This window comes from Equus quagga, chromosome 14 (genome assembly GCF_021613505.1).
Source record: "Equus quagga isolate Etosha38 chromosome 14, UCLA_HA_Equagga_1.0, whole genome shotgun sequence".
Lineage (NCBI taxonomy): Eukaryota > Metazoa > Chordata > Mammalia > Perissodactyla > Equidae > Equus > Equus quagga.
In genome coordinates, this window is record NC_060280.1 from 90,542 (window position 1) to 114,031 (window position 23,490).

The 23,490-nt window shown below is 40.7% G+C and overlaps 1 protein-coding gene across 3 annotated transcripts; it reads right to left on the reverse strand.

The window, feature by feature from the left end:
- Window positions 1–247: 247 nt before the first annotated feature.
- Window positions 248–17,197, reverse strand: PRRG4 (proline rich and Gla domain 4). Of its 3 annotated transcripts, none has more exons than XM_046638364.1 (6): window positions 17,028–17,197; window positions 15,970–16,062; window positions 10,839–11,002; window positions 8,095–8,143; window positions 6,862–6,994; window positions 248–1,802 (listed from the first exon to the last, which is right to left on the reverse strand). In XM_046638364.1, exons 2-6 carry the CDS (start codon window positions 16,043–16,045, stop codon window positions 1,568–1,570), a joined length of 657 nt encoding a protein of 218 aa, XP_046494320.1. In that variant the 5' UTR covers window positions 16,046–16,062; window positions 17,028–17,197; the 3' UTR covers window positions 248–1,567. The 3 variants fall into 3 exon arrangements, with proteins under 3 accessions (XP_046494320.1, XP_046494318.1, XP_046494319.1); XM_046638362.1 differs by having other exon boundaries at window positions 16,756–17,196; XM_046638363.1 differs by lacking the exon at window positions 17,028–17,197 and adding an exon at window positions 16,586–16,729.
- Between the last annotated feature and the right edge of the window lie 6,293 nt (window positions 17,198–23,490).

The window sequence follows — 23,490 nt, forward strand, 5'->3', positions numbered from 1 at the left end:
AGAATTTTCTCAGGAGTATGTTATTTCTTGAGCTCCTGCAAAGAGAAAAGAAACTCACATACACATACACACCCACCCACACAAGCTGGTACACAAGTGCCTCCAGAGGTTGACAGCTAACGCTCTACTACATTCTTGAGGAGACGGGCCATAAACAAAATTAGAAGAAGAGACAAGTATAGGTTAAAATGATTACCTATGGTGTTCTGTGTCTAGACATTAAGAGATACAATGGGTTGCTGGTAACTTTAATTGGTATTATTTTAATAGCAGAAAAGTAAATTACTTTTTCCAGGTTCTCAAACTATTTATAAACTTCGACAAATTTTCAAGACAATTATACAGAGTTATATATAGATAATTTAGCAATGAAAATGGGTGTGTCTTCTCATCAGTAACATGGGCAACTTTATCAAGTTCTAGTCACTCCTAGATTTGAGGCTTCTCCCTTTTTTTTTCCCCTGAGGAAGATTTGCCCTGAGCTAACATCTGTGCCAATCTTCCTCTACTTTATATGTGGGATGCCACCACAGCATGGCTTGATGAGCAGTGTAGGTCCACACCTGGGAACTGAACCCAGGCTGCTGAAGCAGAGCATGTGAACTTAACCATCAGGCCCTGGGGCCAGCCCTTGAGGCTTCTTTATTTGACAGTATAACAACCCTTGCAAATCCTTGGCATTGCAACCCTGTACCCTCTGAAGAACTAACTCTCTACCAAGTGTTTTTTTAAAAAAAGAAAACTACTGACCCCACTCCCCATAATTAAACATGACTTATGGCGAGAGTTAACAACTAAAACCTGCAAAATATGGTGAATGTATTCAATAATTAAATTATAAAACGAGGTAATTTTATTAAGGACACATTTCTATTGAAATATCAAATTCTGTGAAGTATTTCCAACCAAAAAGAAATCCTAATAAACAGTGGGTCCAATATTATGACTTGGGATAATCTAATGAGTAGAAACTCTTACTTTTTTTATGTTCAACACAAGAAATCTACAACCTTTATCTGTACAAAGGATACATAGAGATAGTTCACCAGTTCTAGCTATGACATCCATATCATAGATTTTTTTTTAATTAGTACTTAATACTTTTTTTTTTTCAGTGAGGAAGATTGGCCCTGAGCTAACATCTCTGGCAATCTTCCTCTATTTTATGTGGGACGCTGCCACAGCATGGCTTGATGAGTAGTGTGTAGGTCCACACCCAAGATCCAAACCCATGAACCCCAGGCTGCCAAAGCAGAGCACACAAACTTAACCACTATGCCACCAGGACGGGCCCCATAACACAGATTTTTTGAAACATTAAAATAAACAAAAAAGTACTCTCTTCATAACTGCAAGGATGTGGAGTCAAAGTTTCTTATCAAGCTGATCATGATCAAGTTTAGGCTGGAGATGCACATAGCACTTCAGGGTAGTACAGGGGTTTATTCCTCCTTCAGTCCCAGTAGTTGGTCCTAACAGGTTGAACTGATATGTCTTTATTGGTTCAGGGAGAATGAACCATTCAAATAACATGGATCTCCTATCCCACCAAGATGGCAAGGTGGGCTCAGTGAGAAGGGAGCGACATAGACTTCTTAAATACCCCAAATCCTTTTGCTGGCCCAGGATATGGTGGTGGTGGCGAAACGTTGTGTTTTCTTGTGAGTGCCATTGCCTGTTCATAAGAAGGTAATCCTGCGTCCTCCTCTGGAGGTGGTGATGGACACAAGACAGCCTCCTCAGGTCTTCTGAAAACGATGGAGGGAGTGTGCCTGCCCCTTCTTCTACAGGTGGCTGAAGAACTAAACAGAGAGACAGCATTTAAGTCTAGAAAAGGCAGCATTTTTAGGTTAAGATAGTAATATTAAAAAACGCAACTGACTATTTTGATAAAAGTTGAACTCAATTTACTAATATAACAACAGTTTTGTTTTGTTTTGTTTTGAGGAAGATTAGCCCTGAGCTAACATCTGCTGCCAATCTTCCTCTTTTTGCTGAGGAAGACTGGCCCTGAGGTAACATCCATGCCCATCTTCCTCTACTTTATATATGGGACACCTACCACAGCATGGCTTGCCAAGCGGTGCCATGTCCACACCCGGGATCCAAACCAGCGAACCCTGGGCCACGGAAGCGGAACGTGCAAACTTAACCGCTATACCACCGGGCCAGCCCCACAACAGTTTTATTTTACCCATTAACTCTGAAAGAATCTTGGTAAGGTGGGAAGGTCAAGAGGTTTGAAGTCAGATGTGGGTATGAAACCAGATCCCATCATTTCATAGCTGTATGACCAAAGGCAAGTTACCTCAGTCTCCTCTGTAAAATAGGGATCATAATATCCACACCTCAGCAGAGTTGTTTTGTGTGGACTGACAAAGACGTCGGATGTAAAGCACCTAAGCAGTGTCTGGAACACTATATCAAAGACTCAGAACAGCTGATGCCCTTTTCCTCCCGCTCCTGAATTAAAACTTCCTCAAAGTACGATGTGAAACCAAATCCAGGCTTTGCTAAAAGGCAGCACAACTCAAGCCAAGGAAACTGATGCCACAGAGACGATCCCAGCAGCAGAGGCCTGGTGCTCTCCCCTGCCCCCCTGCAGCCCTGCTGTCGGGCCTCTCCCTCCTAGCTACTCCACTCTTCTCCACACAAGTCTAACCTGCAGCCTGCTTTCCACTGAATCAAGTTCTAACTCCTGCACTTCCAAGCCCCCCTTATTTTGGCCTCGCCTTCTTTTCTATAGTTCTCTGCTCTTGCCCAGGTACCTCTTCATACTCCTCCATGTGTGCAATGAATTCTCTGTCCCATCTCTGCTTTCACTGGTGCTGTTCCCTTTCTCAGATTATTGTCTTTTCCCCACTCCATTGATCTGAGGTGAACAATTTTTTTTTTAATATGGCCTAGTTCAAATCCCACCATTTTCACAAAACTTTGTCTGTTACACCAGCCAATGGAAACTGAAATGCAACACAGGCTTGCTGTTTGGACCAACATTTTCCCTTCTCACTTGCAAATTACAAATTGTAATTTAAATATTAGTAAATCGATCTTTTAGCCTGTGAGGGTGGCTGTCTATGAGGTATCTATGCAAAAATTAACCTCCAATAGTTATGGCTAATAAAATAATTAAAGGTAATCCCTAAACTCTAGTCAACATTTACAATACTCTTCCCAATAACAGAAAGTTTAGCAGACCCAAAATACTGTAAACTTTTCCAAACTAAATCAGTCACTTTGCCCCTTAGAACACACCCTTTGGAGGTAAGAATGAGATCTGAAATTGGAGGGAAGGAGAGAGGAAAAAGCAAAGAGAGAAGAGCTGTGTAAATCTAGGAGCTCGACAGTCAGCCCTTCGAAAGTCGAGAGGTGACTGAGGGCACCCCAAGTCTTCTTGGTGGGCTCCATACGACTCCTTCTCCATCAGATCTTGAACATATTCTTGGCAGGCTAGTCACTCGCCACATTTGTTAACTTGGGACAAAAAGTTCTATCTGTTTGCTTATAGGGAAGAGGAGAGACAGATGTTTTATTTGAACAAATTAATTTTTCCATGTTGACTTTCAAAATTTGAGATACAGAAACAATATAACAATGACATCAAAGTCATTAAATATCTACACAGTGATTTCTTACATACATCTTAAATGACTGAATCAGAAAGTATGCCCTAATAACATCGCAAATAAACTGACATGACATTATGCCTATTTTCCTTCGTAAAATATAGAAACTAAGAAATGAAAAGGTCTTGTTTCTCATTTCTGGGCATGTTTTTGGGTTTTTTTTTTTTTTTGTGAGGAAGATTGGCCCTGAGCTCAGATCTGTTGCCAATCTTCCTCTTTTTGCTTGAGGAAGATTTCTGCTGAGCTAACATCTGTGCTCATCTTCCTCTATTTTGTACGTGAGACACTGCCACAGCATGGCCTGACAAGCAGTGTAGGTCGGTGCCTGGGATCCAAACCCACAAACCCAGGCCACCGAAGCACAGCACACAAACTTAACCACTATGCCACCAAGCCGACCCCACTTGGCATGTTTTTTTTTTTTAAAAAGATTTTATTTTTTTTCCTTTTTCTCCCCAAAGCCTCCTGGTACATAGTTGTATATTCTTCATTGTGGGTCCTTCTAGTTGTGGCATGTGGGATGCTGCCTCAGCGTGGTTTGATGAGCAGTGCCATGTCCGCGCCCAGGATTCGAACCAACGAAACACTGGGCCGCCTGCAGCGGAGCGTGCGAACTTAACCACTCGGCCGCGGGGCCAGCCCCCAACTTGGCATGTTTTTACAGAGGAATGAAATGAACTTTTCTGACAATGATCTTATTTTTCACTCTTTCCTTTGTCAAACACTCCCTCCTCCTCCCCCTCCTTCCAGACTTGCAAAATATAGAAAGAGAACAAATAACTCTGCTGGGAGAATTTCTTGGGACAATAGTTGAAAAGTACTTTAGTTGGGCCGGCCCCATGGCCAAGTGGTTGAGTTCACGTGCTCTGCTTCGGCGGCCCAGGGTTTTACTGGTTCGGATCCTAGGCGTGGACATGGCGCCATTTATCAAGCCATGATGAGGCGGCACCCCACGTGCCACAACTAGAAGGACCCACAACTAAAAATACACAACTATGTACCGGGGGGCTTTGGGGAGAAAAAGGAAAAATAAAATTTTTTTAAAAAGTACTTTAGTAAGTATTTAAAAATTAATCCCCACATGAGAGAATGTCTAGTAAGCCTAGTTTGAAATGTCTTCTAAAACTCAACGGGTTGCCGTTAGGATCAAAGTGAGACAAGAGAGGTAAAGTGATCTGTGACTTGTACAGCATCTCACTCTACTAACATCAATAAACTAATCGTACTTTTAAAATGAGAGGTATCCAGGGTTTTAAATTTTACAATACCATACACAGACAACATGCATAATAACGGTACCATTTTCTCCGTGTCTTTGAATTCTGCCTCTACCCTCATGCAGGGATGAAGCTAGAAGGTTTCAGAGAAAAAAGGGTATAAGGTAAGAAGATGTAGGGATGCAGAAAAGTAGAAGATGTAGTGATGCAGAAAAGTAGAAAAATGAAGAAAAACCGGGAGAAGCGAGAAGGCAGCGTCAAGCCTGGGGACACAATATGGCTGTGCCAGCACAGACCGCGAGGGAAGTTACTGAACACAAAGGCATAGGTGAACTTTTTGGACAAACATTATGAATGGGGTGGAAAAGAAGGAAAGATAAAAGGCAGGAAGAGTCTCCAAAGTCAGGTTCTGCCTAGTTCTTCACTAACTTGTGAGTCTCCAGGACTCTTTCAGCTTGTGGACGAAGCCACGCTGAATAAAATCTTAGTCAAAAGCCCTAGAAAATGGAAAGACCTTCCTGTCTGCTAAATAAGGGAAATTAATAGAAGTTTCTCAGCTTAAAAGACAGTGACTTAAGAAAAATTAAACAAATCCTCCCTTCCTTTCCCTCACTTCTCAGACTTTTACAGGATTCACAAAGGTCTCTGTGAGACTCCTCGGTGCGCCCCCACGGGTCCTGTTACTGCTTCAGGGGCCACCGGGACTCCAGACTGCGGTGGAATCCTGACTGTCGCCCTGGCCTCTGCCCGCGTGGCCGGTGCACCTTCCCTCTGTGCCCTTACTGTGGGCTCCGCCGCGGCTCCGGCCTTTGCCTTCTGCCCTCCTCACACCCAGAGAACTTACTAGCCTCATGCTTCAGCTGTTATCTTCCAATAGATGGATCCTAATTCCACCTCTGTTGCCCTAAACTCATACCTTAACAATAAAGAAAAAGTTTTTATTGTGGTAAAATATATATAACAAAATTTGCCATTTTAACCATTTTTAAGTGTACAATTTAGTGGTATTAATTACATTCAGAATCTTATGCAACCATCACCACTATCTATTTCCATAACCTTTTCATCACCTGGTCACCATCATGAGCTTATTCACAGAATTTTAAAGTGTGAATAGGGATGCATAAGCATCAATTTCGAATAGCCTGTTTAGCAGCTGGTGCTGTTTTAGAATAAGGTTACTTCTACACTTACTCATCCATATTTACTGAGAAGATAATATAAATAATATGGAAGATAACTTTTTATTTTAATGAGGATGTTGAGGTTCTATTATGCAAACAATTAAGGCCTTTATGAACCTTTATCTTTGCTATATCCTCGAGTGGTAACCATTTTATTTTATTAATTTTTATTTAATTTAAAGGATGAATAAAAATAGCTGAATTTGAAGCCTAGTCACACTGTTTCTATTTGGGTAGCCACAGGGCTAGATCGGTTAATACTGTGACTCAGAGTAAACATGGGACTTCTTGCCTCTGGAAGTAACGTGGGGACATTAGTATCTGCCTCGTGCTTAAGAAGAAAATATTGAAAAATCAAGCTGACATTTGTGAATCTTCTTGTTTTCTTTCGAAGGACCTTAGAAATAGCATCATTAAGCTGTTTATGTAATTGTTAAATTGGTCAACCAAACACCTGTCAGAGACAGAGGCAATGGGGGAGACAGGACAACTAAATGCCATGTGGTATCTTCATTGGATCCTGGAGCAGAAAGAGGGCACTAATGGAAAAATGGGTGAGATCTAAGAAAGTCTGGAGTTTGGTTAATAGTAATGTACCAACATCGGTTTGTTGGTTTTACAAATGTGCTATGGTAACATAAGATGTTATCAATGAGGGAAATGTAGTGAAGGATACACGGGAACTCTCTGTGCTATCTATGCAAACTTTCTGTATATCTAAGAGTATTCCAAAACAAAACATTTTCTTAAAAATAGGCAGCCATTTTTTTATCCATTTTAAAATAACAGTATAGAATGTATAATAGTGAATTAAGTATTTTTACTGGTACTTACCCTGGATGTCGTTGCCTGTTACACTTAGTGATACAAAGATAGTAACCAAGTAATCCAAAAATAACCAAAAATACTCCAGCAGCAATTAATCCAGTCAGAAGGCCCATAACATCGATTTTCTCTCTGTTACCATCTTAAGAGAAAAATAATTAAAATGACACAAATATAATCACTGAAAAGTACCACCTATGATTTCAATAAATTTAACACTGGGTCTAAGAACACTATGAGCATCTGATAATTAATACTGACTTATTTTAAAAGTCTTTGTGCTAGAGACATGACCTGAAAAATTTTTTTCTTTTTGAGGAAGATTAGCCCTGAACTAACATCTGCCGCCAATCCTCCTCTTCTTGCTGAGAAAATTGGCCCTGAGCTAACATCCGTGCCCATCTTCCTCTACTTTATACATGGGATGCCCACCACAGCATGGCTTGCCAAGCGGTGCCATGTCCGCACCCGGGATCCAAACAGGCGAACCCCAGGCGGCCAAAGCGGAGCATGCACACTTAACTGCTGCGCCACCGGGACGGTCCCCGACCTGAAAAATTTTTAAATGACACTTCCTAAAAGCCCTAGTTAAGGTTTCATTTATTTCAAATAGGTCATATTAAATGGATAATATTCAAGACTAAGTGGGATAAGCATATTCTTTGTTCAACCAGACAAACTCGGCATTAACTATGAAGACAAGTGTATCGAGCAGGTCTAGCGTAGCTTTGTAAACCGTCTCCCGACAGCTGGGGCCCTACCTGCAGGAATGGAACAGCACGTGACTAGAACAGCTGGAGATGATCAATACAGATAAAATAAAGGATCTCTGCTCTTTAAAAGCTGCTTAATTCTATCTAACAATCTTAATTACCTAGTAGCATAAGCATTCCATTCACCTGTAGTGGTAAAAAAGGAAAAAAATTAAAATAGTTTACTCCTTGAAATGAATGGAGTCCTACTTTTATTCTGTGCAAGTCTTGACTTAGCTGAGCTGTTTTAAACAGCTTTAAGCCTATTATCTCATTTCCCTAGTATCTCACCAAACTTGATTTTCAGTGTGTAAATAGATGAACATGGCCTTCTCTGTCTTAGGTAGCCTAGTGTGTAATTGAGAAATCTTCCTCAGATTTACAAGGTATGTATCTTGAGCAACAACCAAACTCAAACAATGAAACTACAATGTATTATAATAAAGAGAGGATGGGAAAAAACATTAAATTTGGTCAATTCTTGCCTTACCTGATTTTGTGTTTAGTCCTTTAATTGAATATTCCTGCCAAAATGTCATCTAAGAAAAAGGTAAAATTTCCAAGTTTATTTAATTTCTTTATTATCATTTCATTTGGTCCCAGTGACCTGGCCTAGGGGTGGCAAATTCTTGGCATGTGCCCCAGGTAGGATACCAGTTCGCTCAAGCTGGAGGGTGTGACTCCCTCTAACTAAAGCACTGCCACCCACCTCTGTTTCTCCCAACTCTGGAACTGGTCAGGGGATTACTGCCAGTGCCAGCTCTCTGCTGTACCCCACTATTCTCGCTTCACCTGTCCAGAGCCCCAACTCAGGCATTGGGGAAAGTCACACTAGAGTCAGGGAAAGGGCCAAAGGTACAAGTTGAGGCCGTGGACTTATCATGCTTGAAAGGGGGTTTGAATTTTCCTGCACTGGGTGGGCCTCAGTTTGCTAGCAGATTCTACTAAGAGATATTTATCAATTTGGAAAGACATCCCTGAGACTCATTACATTCAGTGTTGCTTGAGAGAAGGGAAACGGATTTTAAAGTGGATCTTGATAAAATCAGAAAATGGGTTTGTGAAACCACATATTTCTGGACAGCTAATCTTCGACAAAGGAGCCAAGAACACACAATGGAAAAAGGAAAGTCTCTTCAGTAAATGGTGTTGGGAAAACTGGACAGCCACATGCAAAAGAATGAAAGTAGACCATTATCTTACATCATACACAAAAATTAACTCAAAATGGATTAAAGACTAGAATGTAAGACCTGAAACCATAAAACTAGAAGAAAATAAAGGCAGTATGCTCTTTGACATTGGTCTTAGAAGCATCTTTTCGAATACCACGTCTAAAGCAAATGGGACTACATCAGACTAAAGAGCTTCTGCAAAGCAAAGGAAACCAGGAACAAAACAAAAAGACAACCCACCAACTGGAAGAAAATATTTGCAAATCATATATCTGACAAGAGGTTAATTCCCCAAATATATAAAGAACTCACACGACTGAACAACAAAAAAACAAACAACCTGATCAAAAAATGGGTAGAGGATACGAATAGACATTTTTCCAAAGAAGATATACGGATGGCCAACAGGCACATGAAAAGATGTTCAACATCACTAATTATTAGGGAAATAAAAATCAAAACTACATTAAGATATCACCTTACACCTGTCAGAATGGCTATAATTACCAAGACAAAAAATAACACATGTTGGAGAGGATGTAGAGAAAAGGAAACCCTTATACACTGCTGGAGGGAATGCAAACTGGTGCATCCACTATGGAAAACAGTATGGAGATTTCTCAAAAAATTAAAAATAGAAATTCCATATGACCTAGCTATCCTACTACTGGTATTGAGCCAAAGAACTTGAAATCAACAATTCAAAGAGACTTATGCACCCCCATGTTCATTGTAGCATTATTCACAATAGCCAAGACATGGAAACAACACAAGTGCCCATCAACTGATGAATGGATAAAGAAGATGTGGTATATATATACAACGGAATTCTACTCAGCCATAAAAAAAGACAAAATCGTCCCATTTGCAACAACATGGATGGACTTTGAGGCTATTATGTTAAGCAAAATAAACCCGACAGATAAAGACAAAGACCACATGATTTTACTCATATGAGGAAGAGAAACACATAAGGAAAACAGATTAGTGGTTACCGGAGGGGAAGAGAGTTGGGGGGTGGGCAAAAGGGGTAAAGGGGCACATATGTATGGTGACAGATAAAAATGAGATACTGGTAGAGAGCATTGTGCAGTCTATACAGAAACTGATAAACAATAATGTACACCTGAAATTATACAATGTTATAAACCATTATGACCTCAAGAAAATAATTGAAAAAAGAAAAAGAAAATGGGTTTGTGAACAACAGAATAAAATCTCAACAGCATGACTAAAAAGTACAGATTCTGTTTTCTTCTCCAACATGAGGGCTGACATTAGCAAGGAATGGGAGGCTGGGCACAGTTTCAAAGAAAAAAGAACTAAGTTCCATTAACACGTGCATTTGAAGGACACCTAGAGAGGTTCTTATCGACAAAAGAGTAAAATGGGACTCGTGAGGTAGGAAAAAGGAGCTGAGGGTATTTAATCTACAAAAGTAAAGAATCCAGGTCACTTAATATTCTTCAAGAATATGTCAGATTATAACAGGGACAGTACTGTCTGCCTTTTATCTTTTCCAGATGAACAGATAGGATTTAATTATATTTTAAGGGGGAACATCTAAAAGTTTTCCCCTAACGTTACACAGATATACCAAACAATAAACTCCTGAATGCAAGGACTACATATTTTGTGTCCTCAGTCTCTAGCAGAGCACTTGGCACACAGCAGATTGTCCATAAATACTTGAAATATAAACATGAAAATCAAAAAGGTCAGGTCACTGATAGGAGAAATTCCTCTGAGTCTTGAATGATAGACGCCTGAGTCAGAGAGCTAACTCAAATAATATCCTCAAGTTTAATTCACTCTGCTTCATGATTGTTTTTGAATAAATATTAAACACACAAAATCACAACATAGTCAATAATTTGCTAATTACTATAAGCCCAGTTAATCAAGTACAAAGCCAGATCTAAATAGGTTAGTTAGCATTTTAAGGAAGTAGAAAGAGATAACAGGTATACAATCCTGATTTCATTTAAAGCATAAATGTGTCAATTTCTTAAGGACAATTTAATAAATTTCCAGCCAATTGACTTATCATACAAATTACCGTTTTATCTTCATCCACAAAAATCTCTCTGGCTTCCTCATAATTACACAGTTCTTCTTGGCACTCTCTTTCCAGGTCCCCGGGAGTGAAGAGCTCCAAATCAAACCTATTATACAGGAGGTGTCTACGTATGAAAAAGTTTGCTTCTTCTTTTGATCTAAAGACTAATAAAGAAATAGAAAGAATTCAAAGATTGATAAAAAATAAGACAGAAAATTCCTGTTTTAACTATGCAAAAAGTGAATAGTTCTCTGATGTGGTTAAATTATATCTAACTTCCTTGTATGGTTTTAAAATCTGACAAAAAGAAATAGCATCAGTAAAAATAATTTCAGCTAAATATGTAATACAAGTATTAGCGTAATTCCGAAAATACTTGAGTTTATTATTATGTCCAAAATTATTAGCATAAACGAAATTATTTAAATATTTTTCCCACCAGACTATTATTTTTCTGGCAAATGACAGGCCAGACTATTCTAATTCTAAAGGGTTGGTTCTCTATGATCCTAACTGAGAGAAATTAGTCTGCTGCAATGGACAATGTTGAACTATGAGAAGACAGAATCTTGGTTTTATTCTGGCTCAGCTATTAGCTGTGAATCGGGATAAGTCACTTATATCTCTGGGGTGACATTTCTTCATTTGTAAAACTGGGAAATGAACTAAATAAATAATCACTAAGATCACTTTATGTTTTAAAATTATAAATTAATGCATTCATATTAAAATTATTATATCAAATTTATACTAAGACAAAATTTTAAACTTCTAAGTTAATAAAATTCTAAGTCAATTATAAGATTAATTAAAAGACACACAGGGGCTGGCATGGTGGCGCAGCAGTTAAGTTTGCATGTTCCACTTCGGCGGCTCAGGGTTCGCCGGTTCGGATCCTGGGTGCGGACATGGCACCATTTGGCACGCCATGCTGTGGTAGGCATCCCACATATAAAGTAGAGGAAGATGGGCACGGATGTTAGCTCAGGGCCAGTCTTCCTCAGCAAAAAGAGGAGGATTGGCAGCAGATGTTAGCTCAGGGCTAATCTTCTTCTTCAAAAAAAAAAGACATCCAGCCCCTCCCAAAGGAGTGGCTCCGTCCACCCATACCCCAAATGTGTGTCCACAGTTCTTTATAAGATGCCCTCTGCATCTGCTGGGAAAGTAAATGGTGAAGACGACAGAGTAAAGCATAGACTGATACAAAACCAAAATATCCCACCATGGCAGTATTTCCAAAACCCACAAACTTGAAACTCCTTCTGGAGTCACACAAACAAAACTTAAGTGATCTTGCTCCAGATCACATTACCAAGACTGGAATTCAGAAACTCTCTGAGAACTACATTAAAATGCTTAAAAGCATTAAAAAGTGTTGATATTTCTCACTGCTAACCATTCCTAAAGAGAGAGATTATTTAATTTAATTATTATTAAGGACATATAATTAAGGATTATTTAATATAATTCCTATATTAAAGAGGGCGATGGAAAGGCAGCTCAGGGCTGACAATAGAGCACGGCCTGGAAGACTAACTAATGCTACCTGTGAGCGACCTCGGGCTGGTTCCTTTACAGCAGTCCCGGCTTGTCCAAGGTATTTTTTCTACTAATCAATCACCTTTACAAACAGGTCAGAATCTTATAGAGCTGTTTTGTCCAAGACAGTAGCCACTAGCCGCATACGGCTATTGGGCACTTGAAATGCAGCTGGTCTGAATTGACATGTGCTGTAAGTGTAAAAAATATACACAGGAATTCAAAGACTTACAAAAAAAAAAAAAAGAATGTGAAATATCTCAATGTTTTATATTGCTTAAATTTGGAAATGTTATTTTGTATATATTGGGTTAAATTAAATACATTATTAAAATTAATTTCACCTATTTCTTTTTACTTCTTGTAAAGTAGCTATTTAAAAATTTTAAATTATTTATGTTGTTCCCATGATGTTTCTATTGAGCCAGAGCTCTTCTAGAGTATTCATTTCTATGTTATAAATAACAGAGATGGGCTATTTGAACCACGGGAGAAACTAGAGTGGATAGCTGGTGATGGTTGTTTTAAGAAATATTCTAAAAGTCAGACCACTGAGATGGAATATTTCTGTTCTTTCTTCTTCCTGTCTTCTTGTAGATTGTAGGCTACCGCTAAGTGGCGACAGAAAGAACATTTCTCCGAGTCTCCATCATCTCTCATGGGACTCTTGCAGTGGCCCTCTGAGGGTCTCCTTGCTCCCTCCCATCTGTGTTTAACATCCCCTTGTAGCTTCCAACGCGCCTGGTTCTCTCCTGCCTTTACTGTTTCCTCTAAATAGAACTTTCTTCTTTTGGTTGCTCTCAGCTCCTTTAGGATTTTGCTCAATGTTACCCCATACCTTCTATATTTTGTTTTCCCCATCATACTTGTCACCACCTGGTGTTTTATGTTTTATTTACTTATTTGCTGTGACTCTGTTCCCCTCACCAGAAGGAAAGTTCCATTAAACCAGGGATGTTGGTGCCTGGCACACAAGACTTAATGCTCAAAAAATGACTTACTAAATGAATGAATGAACTCAACTTTCCTGGAGTAGGAAGGAACTCTTGGACCTAAATTCTACCAGTTGAAGCAATTCATAGGTATAGTCTGGCATTACTCAGTTTGGCATAGGTTTAAAATACTAAACTAGTGATGAAGCAACTCATGGCCTGCCTAACTTATCCATACTTACTAATTTCAGAATGGAGAATTAGACATCTGCCTCTGTATTGCTACTTTCAGATATGCCCAGATCTTTATATTTTATTGGCTAAAAAAGCAGTGCCAAATTTCCCATTGTCAGTCTTCTGTTCAAGTAGGTTGTCTGAGTTATAAAAATACCCTCTGCCCTCCAAATGGGACTCAATAAAGCTACTTTCAACTTGGAAGGAAAACAAAAAAGAGAGAATCCTAAGCATTTGTGTATGCCTGAAATGACATTTATGCCAACAAAAGTCCTCACCCCTGTATTAAGCGTGCCTCCCAGGGGCTGCTGTTTGCCACTTCCCCTGAAAGCTCCAATTCGGTCAGTGGTTGACCTTAGACTTAAACGTTAGTGCTTATTACACTTTCCCCTGCCTCCCTTATGATCTCAGGAGAAATACGCTCCTTGTTATCTGGGCCCTAAGTAACTGTGAATTTGCTTATAATTGAAAGAAGCCAACTTCCTTGGCCCTGGAACATCCTGAATCCCCCTGTTCCCTCTGGCCACCACTGGAGGACGTGCTGGCGTTTCCACTTATCTGCCCATCTGCCTCTTCAGGTTCTGTTCCCATCTGTATTCCTCCTGAGGTGGTCTGTGCATTTTGCTATTTCAAACCCACCAACCCAGATCTTCCATTCTCTTCCTCTCTCCTGTTTCTCCATGTTTTTAAAATAAATTGCTTTTAGGTCATTTCAACTCCACCCCTGGGCTTTATCAGAATTTAGCTGAAGGTCCCTTATTGTCCTAGTTTTTGTTTTGTTTTGTTTTTGCTGAGGAAGATTTGCCCTGAGCTAACACCTATGCCAGTCTTCCTCTATTTTGTATGTGGGTTGCCACCACAGCATGGCCACTGACGAGTGTTGTAGGTTCGCACCTGGGAATCAAACCCAGACCACTGAAGCAGAGTGCACCAAACTTAACCACTAGGCCACAGGGCCAGCACCGCTAGTTACTTTTTGTATCTCCATTTACTGTATCTCATTTGCAGATAGAGAGCATCAGCTTCTGTGCCATACAACTCTCCTGAGACAGTTACTACAACTCACTCTCTCCCCTGCTCTCAAGCTTAGCTCCTACCTCTGTCAGAGTTTATTGAGATTATGTCTACACCCTGCCTCCCCCACCAGATGAAGAGGTCCTCAGGGCAGGGATTACAGGCTTTCACTTCTACGTCTCCAGTCCCTAGCACAGGGCCTGGCACATAGTATGTGTTAATAAAGTGGTTACTGAACAAATTGGCTTTTAAATATATGGGATTCCCTCATTTACATTTTCCACAGATATCTCCAGCCTTCTGCACTCAAGTCTGACTTCTAAATTCCTTCCTTCGTCTGTGATATCCTTGAGAGGGAAGCCTGTATCAGGTGAATGAATGAATGTGCTCACAAGCTTTCTGGGGATCAGCATCTAGTCCCACTGAGTATGGACCATCAACCTTATATATGAGTGGACTTACATACACGGTGCAGCTTGAGAGGTACCAAAAAGGATCTCCTTCCAAAATCTCTCCTTATCCCACAAGCTAGTCTATGCAATTGCCTGGAATTCTGCTATCAGGGTTTGATTCCTTTGGGTTAATATATTGCCCTATCTTAAAATATACACACACTCTCCTAGAAGGTTTAACACACTAGGCTGCATTAATCATTAATAAGTCATCCAGGAGTATTAGTCTAACAGATCTTTCCCAGTGAAAATGAGCTGAGAGTGGGATCTGATGAGGAGTAAGGGACAGGAATGCGGGAAAGCAGATGCCCAGTACTGACACGGCTGGGTGGGGAAACACAGTGACTAGGCAGGGAGAAGAATGCTGAGAGCCAAAGCTAATTTTTTCTTTTCTTTTCAGGTTCTTCTAAGTTAGGCTTTTAATATGTGGCAGTCTGTTTACGCCCTGGAACCCACAAGGTGTGAGATTCTAGCTTAGGAAGCTGCAAACCTAATCTGCTCACAACCATCTGACTTTATCTACATAGCCAGACATTTTAAAGTCAAAAAAGATCTCAGAGATCATTCCACTCCCCACCCCCATCATTTCAAAGATAAAGAAATTCAAGCTGAAAGGGGGTAAGTACCTCCCCAGGGTCTGGTAACAAGTCCAGACTAGAGCCTGGGCTCCCTGCCCATCTCTCTAGGAAGAACGAGTAATTATGCTCATTATAACTACCACATAGCCTCATCTGGAAAATCCGCACTCACTGATTTTCAGAAGTTCCAACAGGTTTCTCACTCGGTTAACCACAAATCAGGTCTTAAACATATATTTATCAAAAGTAACTCACAGAAATAAATTTGTATAAATTGTAGGTAACATAATAAACCACATTACCAAATAAACCACAAGTTTAACTAAAGGATATTTTAGCGTTTCTGTGACTGATGGGGGTTTCCCGGACCGGCCCCGCTCACCGTCCTCTCCTGCATGCCGAGGAAACGCGGCGACCACCGGGGGCAGCTGGCTGAGCAGAACCACAAGCGCAAACATCGTCTGGAGACGTCAAACTAAAACAAACAAGATAACAAGGCGCCTCAAAAAACCTCCCGACTCAGCACCTTGAGATCCCGTGGGAGCTGCTCACCGGCAGTCGTCGCCAAGCCCCCGCGCGGAGAGCGGCCCGCGCGCCCGGTGACCGACTGCCCACGGCCCGGCGCACCTGGCGCGGCGACCCCGGCTTCGCCTTCGGGTCGGAACCGGTCGCGCGGGGGCCCGGCTGAGCGAGCCGCTCGCCACGCGCCGCACCTGCAGCTCCGGCGCACGTCCGGGGGTCCCAGATCCCCCGACCCGACCCCGGATCTCCCGTCCCCGCTCCGGATTCCCTGTCCCGGCCCCGGATCGCCCGGCCCGGCCCCGGGTCCCTCGTCCCCTCCCCGGGTCCCCCGTCCCCGGCCCAGGATCCCCCGTCCCCGCCCCGGATCGCCCGTCTCGGCCCCGGGTCCCCCGTCCCGACCCCGGGTCCCCCGTCCCCGCCCCTGGGTCGCCCGTCCCGGCCCCGGATCCCGCGTCCCAGGGCCCCCGATCCCCTACCAACGGGGCCTCCGTCCCATCACCCCATCCCGGACCCCACGCCCGGCGCGGCTCCCAGGCTCGCTGTGCGCAGGCGCCGCGCGCTTTGCGGGGACGCCCGCGGTCTGTCGGCTGGGGGCTCCGGGGGGGGCCGGGGGGGGCCGGGGGGCGCCGGGGGGCGGCTGGGGCACCTGGCCGCGCTCTGCCGCCGGCGCAGATCTGGGGCGTCGGGCCCGTCCTCTCCCCGCCGCGGCTCCGCCCGTCCTGGCCGCTCCTCGGCGCGCTGGCGGATTCGGACTCGCGTCCGGACCCGGCGTCTCCGAGCCTGGGGCGTGTCCAGGTCCGCGAGCGCAGCACCCCGAAGTCCCGGCGTCTCCTGGGTCTGGCGGTCCTCGAGGTCCCGGGACGAGAACAAAATAATCAGAGAAAGTACACTTATTAGTAACTTGAAATGGGAAGTGACCTTAAAATTAATCAGTTAGTTGGTTCTCAAGTTGTGGTCCACCAAGTCTGGGACGTCTCCAAGATCTCCGAGGTCAAAACCATTTCCGTTTCGGTAGTAAGACCTGATCTGTCTTTTTCACTTTCGTTCTCTCGTGAGTGAACTGTGGAAATTTCCAGAGGCCATTTGACGTGTAATGATGTCATCGCTCAGCTAATAGAATGCCTGCTTGTCTGTTCTTATGTGTTCTGTGGTACTATCAATATGTACATTTTTAGAGAGATTAATGAAATTTGTTCTCAGTACTTCTGTGCTTCTATTACTTATCTTTGGTCATACCTGCCAGGATACCTGTAATCTCATTATTTTCAAATAAATAATTATCTTGAAATCTTGAACTTTTCTTTGCATGTATGTGTTTCAACAACAAAAAGTAAGTATGCTTTGTTGTCTTGATTTGAAATATTTTGAAAATTTCTCAGTGTTAAAATGTAATATGATAAATACCATTAGATATAATTCACATTAAGTAAAAATTCTCTGAGGCTCTTGATAATATTATAGAGTGTAAAGAGTTGCAGCCTTGAGTAATGAAGGCAGCAGGTGGACAGAGCACCTGTGCCACGTGATGTTCACATCCGTCCTTGTCCAATAGTATACTTAGTAATTCTCTGCAACATTATTCAAGGTTCCATGCTTTGGCTAAAGTGGCTTGGCACTTGCTGGAAGCCAGAGGAAACAATTTTTCCCCTTTCTAATTTTTGAGTAATTCAATGTCCACCAAATTCCTTTTTTCTCCCCTTAAAGGCTATTGCCTATTTTATTCTAATTATTTAGAATCAACTGAAGTCTTCAGAATTCAGTTTCTGCAGAAATTTTGTTTCCACTGATTCATTCTAGACAGTGCTTTTTCTTTTTCCTTCTCCCAATCTCTTCCTCCTTGATTTCCATTTGTCCACCTTCTTCTCTAACCTGTTTCTATGGTAGACCCTTCTCTTCCTCTTCAATCCTTATTGTTCTTAAGCAATTGGGATCAGACTGTGAAGAAACCAGAAATGATTCCTTGTGGTTTACATTCTTCATTAGAGCACCCTTTCTTCTACTTATTCATTAATTTAGTCAAGTGACATCACTAAACCCTGAGGGTAGAGAGATAATCCCACAGTCTTTGTTTTGGAGGAGAACTTAATCTAAGATCTGTATCTAAGACCGAGGCTGACATTCATCTTTGTATCCTCCGTAGTACACAGCAGAGCCTTTTATCTTGTTCATGCTCAGTACAGTTTTTTGGGTGGAAGCAATTTATTCTCAGTTAGAAAAGTGTTTCACACTATATTGGGAGAGGCAAATGGTCAGATGCCTCATGCTGTGGAGTAAGTAGATATGAACTTTTTTTTAAGATTGGCACCTGAGCTAACAACTGTTGCCAATCTTCTTTTTTTTTTCTGCTTTTTCTCCCGAAATCCCCCCAGTACATAGTTGCATATTTTATTTGTGGGTCCCTGTAGTTGTGGGTATGTGGGACGCTGCCTCAGCATGGCCTGATGAGCGGTGCCATGTCCACGACCAGGAACTGAACCAGCGAAACCCTGAGCCGCCAACGTGGAGCACCCAAACTTAACCACTCGGCCACGGGGCCAGCCTCAGATGTGAACTTTGATGACATTCCTTGGTAGAATACACCCACCCACATATCTGGGTATTTGGACCAAAACAAATGAGGCTTTGTGCTCACATCAAATATCAGAATTTATAGTGTGAGAGGGGAGTCAAATGCAGAAATGGTGTTTTTCAATGGTGAATTACATCCCCATATGTTCCTCTGCGATATTAGACCCTAAAGAATACTGTAGCATTTGGCAATATGCACACAAACTTCAACTTCTGTGGAACTGCAAGATGTATTGAGATTACGTAGCAAAGACAGAAAAGAGAATGACCAGTAACAGCATCATCCAAAACTGCCGATTTCTTCTATTTACTTGCTGCATTCACTATCTTATTTTTATCATTGGCTTTTTAAAGTCACAATATTCTTATACCTTTCTTCCAAAGCATTTTAAATGCTTTTATTCCAGCCATCTGTGGAGTTGGGCTGGATATTGTGATTCTTATTTGCCAAAGAGGGATACTGAAGCATTAAGACATCAAGGGTTTTAAGTAGTCATTGGCCAAGTAGTAGCCCAGCTCTGGGCTCTGTCGACTGCCTTTTTGAGTTATTACCAAGCAATGGAGGGCAGTAGGTAAAGAATTATTAAATTTCAAAAGAAATTTTAAAAATCAGAGCGATGAGATTAATGGACTTGGATTAATGTGATAATGCATCTCTGAATTTGAGCACATACCCACCCACTTACCTGTGTGAACTCAAGAATGAAATGGAAACTCAGTTTACTGTATAGGCATGAGGATTGACTCAAGCACTGTGACAGGAAATGTTAAGGTTGCAGTCTTGAAGCTCTGCAATGTCAGGTCATGTCCACATCCTTGAAGACACACTGATGACTGTGTCATTAGACTACTTGGAACAGGAGATACAACTTTACTGAACTTGTTTCTGCGACATTTTAGCCTTGACATTTCAACATCAATTGTTTGCTGTTTTAATTTATTCCAGTAAAATCCTTTGGTGGACAATGAAACACTCCTACTGTTCACAGTTGATTATGTATCTGTATGCGGGTATTTCCAGATTTAACAAAAAGGCAAAGGATTAAAGATTTTATTTTAAACATTTGCTTAAAGCCCTCTAAAGGAATTTTTGACTAGAGCCTCATATTTAATTCTATCACTTAAGAACAATGATTGTTAGTAACAAAATTAAATAAAATCAAGAACAATGTGAGAGGTCATCTGGTTTCATAAGAACTACATGTCACGCTTAAAAAAAATAGTAATCCATGTAGACCTTATAGGGCACATAGGAAGTTGAATCAGTATGGTTCTGAGCTGCCCTCAGGGGCCTGTGACAAGGACTTGTGTCACAGTTGGTCACAAAACTCTCACTCTTTGTTAAGAGTTTGGCATTTTTACAACTATAATTAATTCTGTCACTCATCAGACTGATTTTATCATTACAATCTTACTCTGATTGCTACACAATTTTTTTTTTTTTGCCTCTTTTTTTGTAAACCCATGTTCAGGTAATCTTGATGTTCTAAGTAAACACAGATTTTTTCATATACAAGCTTATTGGGCATCAATCGCAAAATCATACTTTCCATGTACAATGTGTGAAAAGAGAGTTTAAACAAATCATGCATTTTTAGCTATACAATTGACACTGTTTAAGAGTCATTCATTTATTCTTTATCAAAGAAGGGTAATAATGCAGTGTTGATATTGTTGGTACTGATTAAAGACACACAGTATCTGGACAAACTGGTAGGAAATCTATGCAAGATCCCATTTATCCTTCTTTGATGAAGGATTCTCCTTTGTTATTTTATGTACCACCCTGGCTTGGAGCTGTCAAATGAGAGTTCTCAGTAACTGAGTTTTGACAGATAAAAATCTGGGTTTTTAAGCATTGTTTCTTTTATTGATGTACACCAATGGCTTTGGTAAAGTTTATGGCTCTCCTCACCCACCCTCAACATTGCCTCTCCAATTGTTCCTTCAGAGCCAGGGACAAAATTCACCACTGTTTGTATCTCACCCGGCACGTAGCAGGGTTTCCTGACTGCTGAGTGAGTGAAAGAATGGATAAGTTCCAGTCCTAAGTCTGCTTCTCTCTAGCTAGATGACTTTGAACGAGACACTTCTCTGACCTCTCTGCCTCTTCTGAGACACTGAAGGTTTGGTCTGAAGGAACTCTAAGATCCCTTCCAGTGCTAAGATTCTATGGTTCTTGGACTATCCTTAATAATAGAAAGGTGAAGAGGGCTCTATTTAACTAATTTTTAAATTATTCTTCCCTATTCTGGATAATCTTGGATTATTTGCTTTTATATAATTTATGTCATTTATTTATTTATTTTTGAGGAAGATTAGCCCTGAGCTAACTACTGCCAATCCTCCTCTTTTTGCTGAGGAAGACTGGCCCTGAGCTAACATCTATGCCCATCTTCCTCTACTTTATACATGGGACACCTACCACAGCACGGCTTTTGCCAAACAGTGCCATGTCTGCACCCCGGATCCAAACTGGGGAACCCTGGGCCGCCGAGAAGTGGAACACGCAAACTTAACTGCTGCGCCACCGGGCTGGCCCCAAATTTATGTCATTTAGACGTAAGTCAATCAGGGGCCAGCGCCATGGCCCAGTGGTTAAGTTTGTGTGCTCCACTTCAGTGGCCCAGGGTTTTGCTGGTTTGGATGCTGGGCATGGACATGGCACCGCTCATCAGGCTACGCTGAGACGGTGTCCCACATAGCACAACCAGAGACACTCACAACTGGAATATACAACTATGTAACGGCTTTGCAGAGAAGGAGAAGGAGAAGGAGAAAAAAGAAGATTGGTAGCAGATGTTAGCTCAGGGGCCAATCTTTAGGGAAAAGAAGTAAGTCAATCATACCAAAATATAAATTTTAGAATTAGTCTGTATATTCAACTTATGTATGTTATAATTTGTTCACCCATATTTATACAAAATGGGAAACAGGTATAATTTTCTATGTGGCAGAAGAGGTATTAAAACATTTTTAGATTTACTTTCATTGACTTCTCTACCCTGATAACTTGATTTACACTTTTTATTCTTGTGTTATCATGTGACATTGCTGCAGAATCATTTTTCTATTATCAGGACTTCTATTTTATTTCTTTCCAGTTTTGCTATCTTTTCCTTGGATTTGTATTGAATTTATATACATATTTTTGTATTTCTATTACCATCTTCCCTGTTTTAGCTCTCCTACTGCCTCAATATTTTTTCTCATTTTCTCTTTTATCCCCAGAATTTAGAATTTAAAAATATGGGGCACATTGATTGGTCTTTCCTTTTTAAGGAAAACAATGTATTCTCTTTGTTTTGAGGCACGTATTATGCCTACCATGAGATTATCTGTATAGTGTTGGACACTCAATATATACTGGATTAGTTAAATTAATTATTAAGAATTTATTAGTTTTTCGAATGAATGAAAAACCAAGCTCATATATACAGAGTACAGATTGTTGGGGGGTGGAGGTGGGAGCAATGGGTGAAGGGGGTCAAAAGGTACAAACTTCCAGTTATTAAACAAATAAGTCCCGGACAGGTAATGTACAGCATGGTGAAGTTAATGATACTGTATTGCATATTTGAAAGTTGCTAAGAGAGTAGATCTTAAAAATTCTCATCACAAGAAAAAAATTTTTTTGGAAACTATGTATGGTGATGGATGTTAACTAGACTTATTGTGGTGATCATTTTGCAATATATACAAACATTGAATCATTATATTGTACACCTGAAATAATATAATGTTGCATGTCATTTGTAATTCAATAAAAGAATTCTTAGAAAAAGAATTTATTAGTTTTTATTGTTTTTATTGTTCTCTTCTATTTTAGTTCATGTGTTCCCTTTCTCCCATTTCTCAATTCTTTTTCTTCTTTCTTTCATTTCATCTTATTTCTTCCATGTTGTTATTTTAGAAAATTTTGTTTTTCTCATAATATTCAACTCTTTCTTATTTTGTTTCCCTCTCTAAGGAATTCTCATAATTTTCTTAGGTTGAGCCATATGAAACTGCCATCATTGTAAATAAAAAATCCTTGAATATGAGCAATTTCATATAGTTCACCCTAATAGTTTTCCTCCTGCCCAGCATAACACCTGGCAGGTACTCAATTAACATTTGTTGAATGAATTAATAAATAGATCCTCCTTTTCATCAGTTTCTCTGAGGGTCTAGATAACATTAGGCAGACAGCTCTTCAGCAATTGTGAATTCAGAAGTCTTTAATCATCAATTTGCTCATTACTTGATTTTATTAGTTATTTTCATCAACATGTTAAAGATAAAGCTGAGAATAAGCTTGAGAACAAGCATGTGGTTACCCACATCAGAGTTATTATATACACATTTGCGTGAATCTTAGTAAACATAAATTTATGGAGCATGCACCTTTTTGTGAGCATTTGTGTACATATATGTGATTAGTATCTCAAAAAGATAAAATATATTAAAAGAGAAGTAGTAGGAATTGAAAGGAAGGTTAGGTTTCTTAAAATACATTATTGGGGCCAGCCCCTGTGGCTTAGTGGTTAAGTTTGGCCTGCTCTGCTTTGGCGGCCAGGGATCAGTTCCTGGGCGCAGACCTACACCACTCGTCAGTGGCCATGCTGTGGCAGCAGCTCACATACAAAACAGAAGGTTGGCAACAGATATTAGCTCAGGGTGAATCTTCCTCAGCAATTAAAAAAACACACCCATTATTATTTCACTCTCATTAGCAGTAACATGAAATATCTTTATTCCCAAAACATTCACCTGTGATATCCCCCTACCTTCAATGGGTCTTCAAGGTTTTATATACACTGAAATAAAAGCT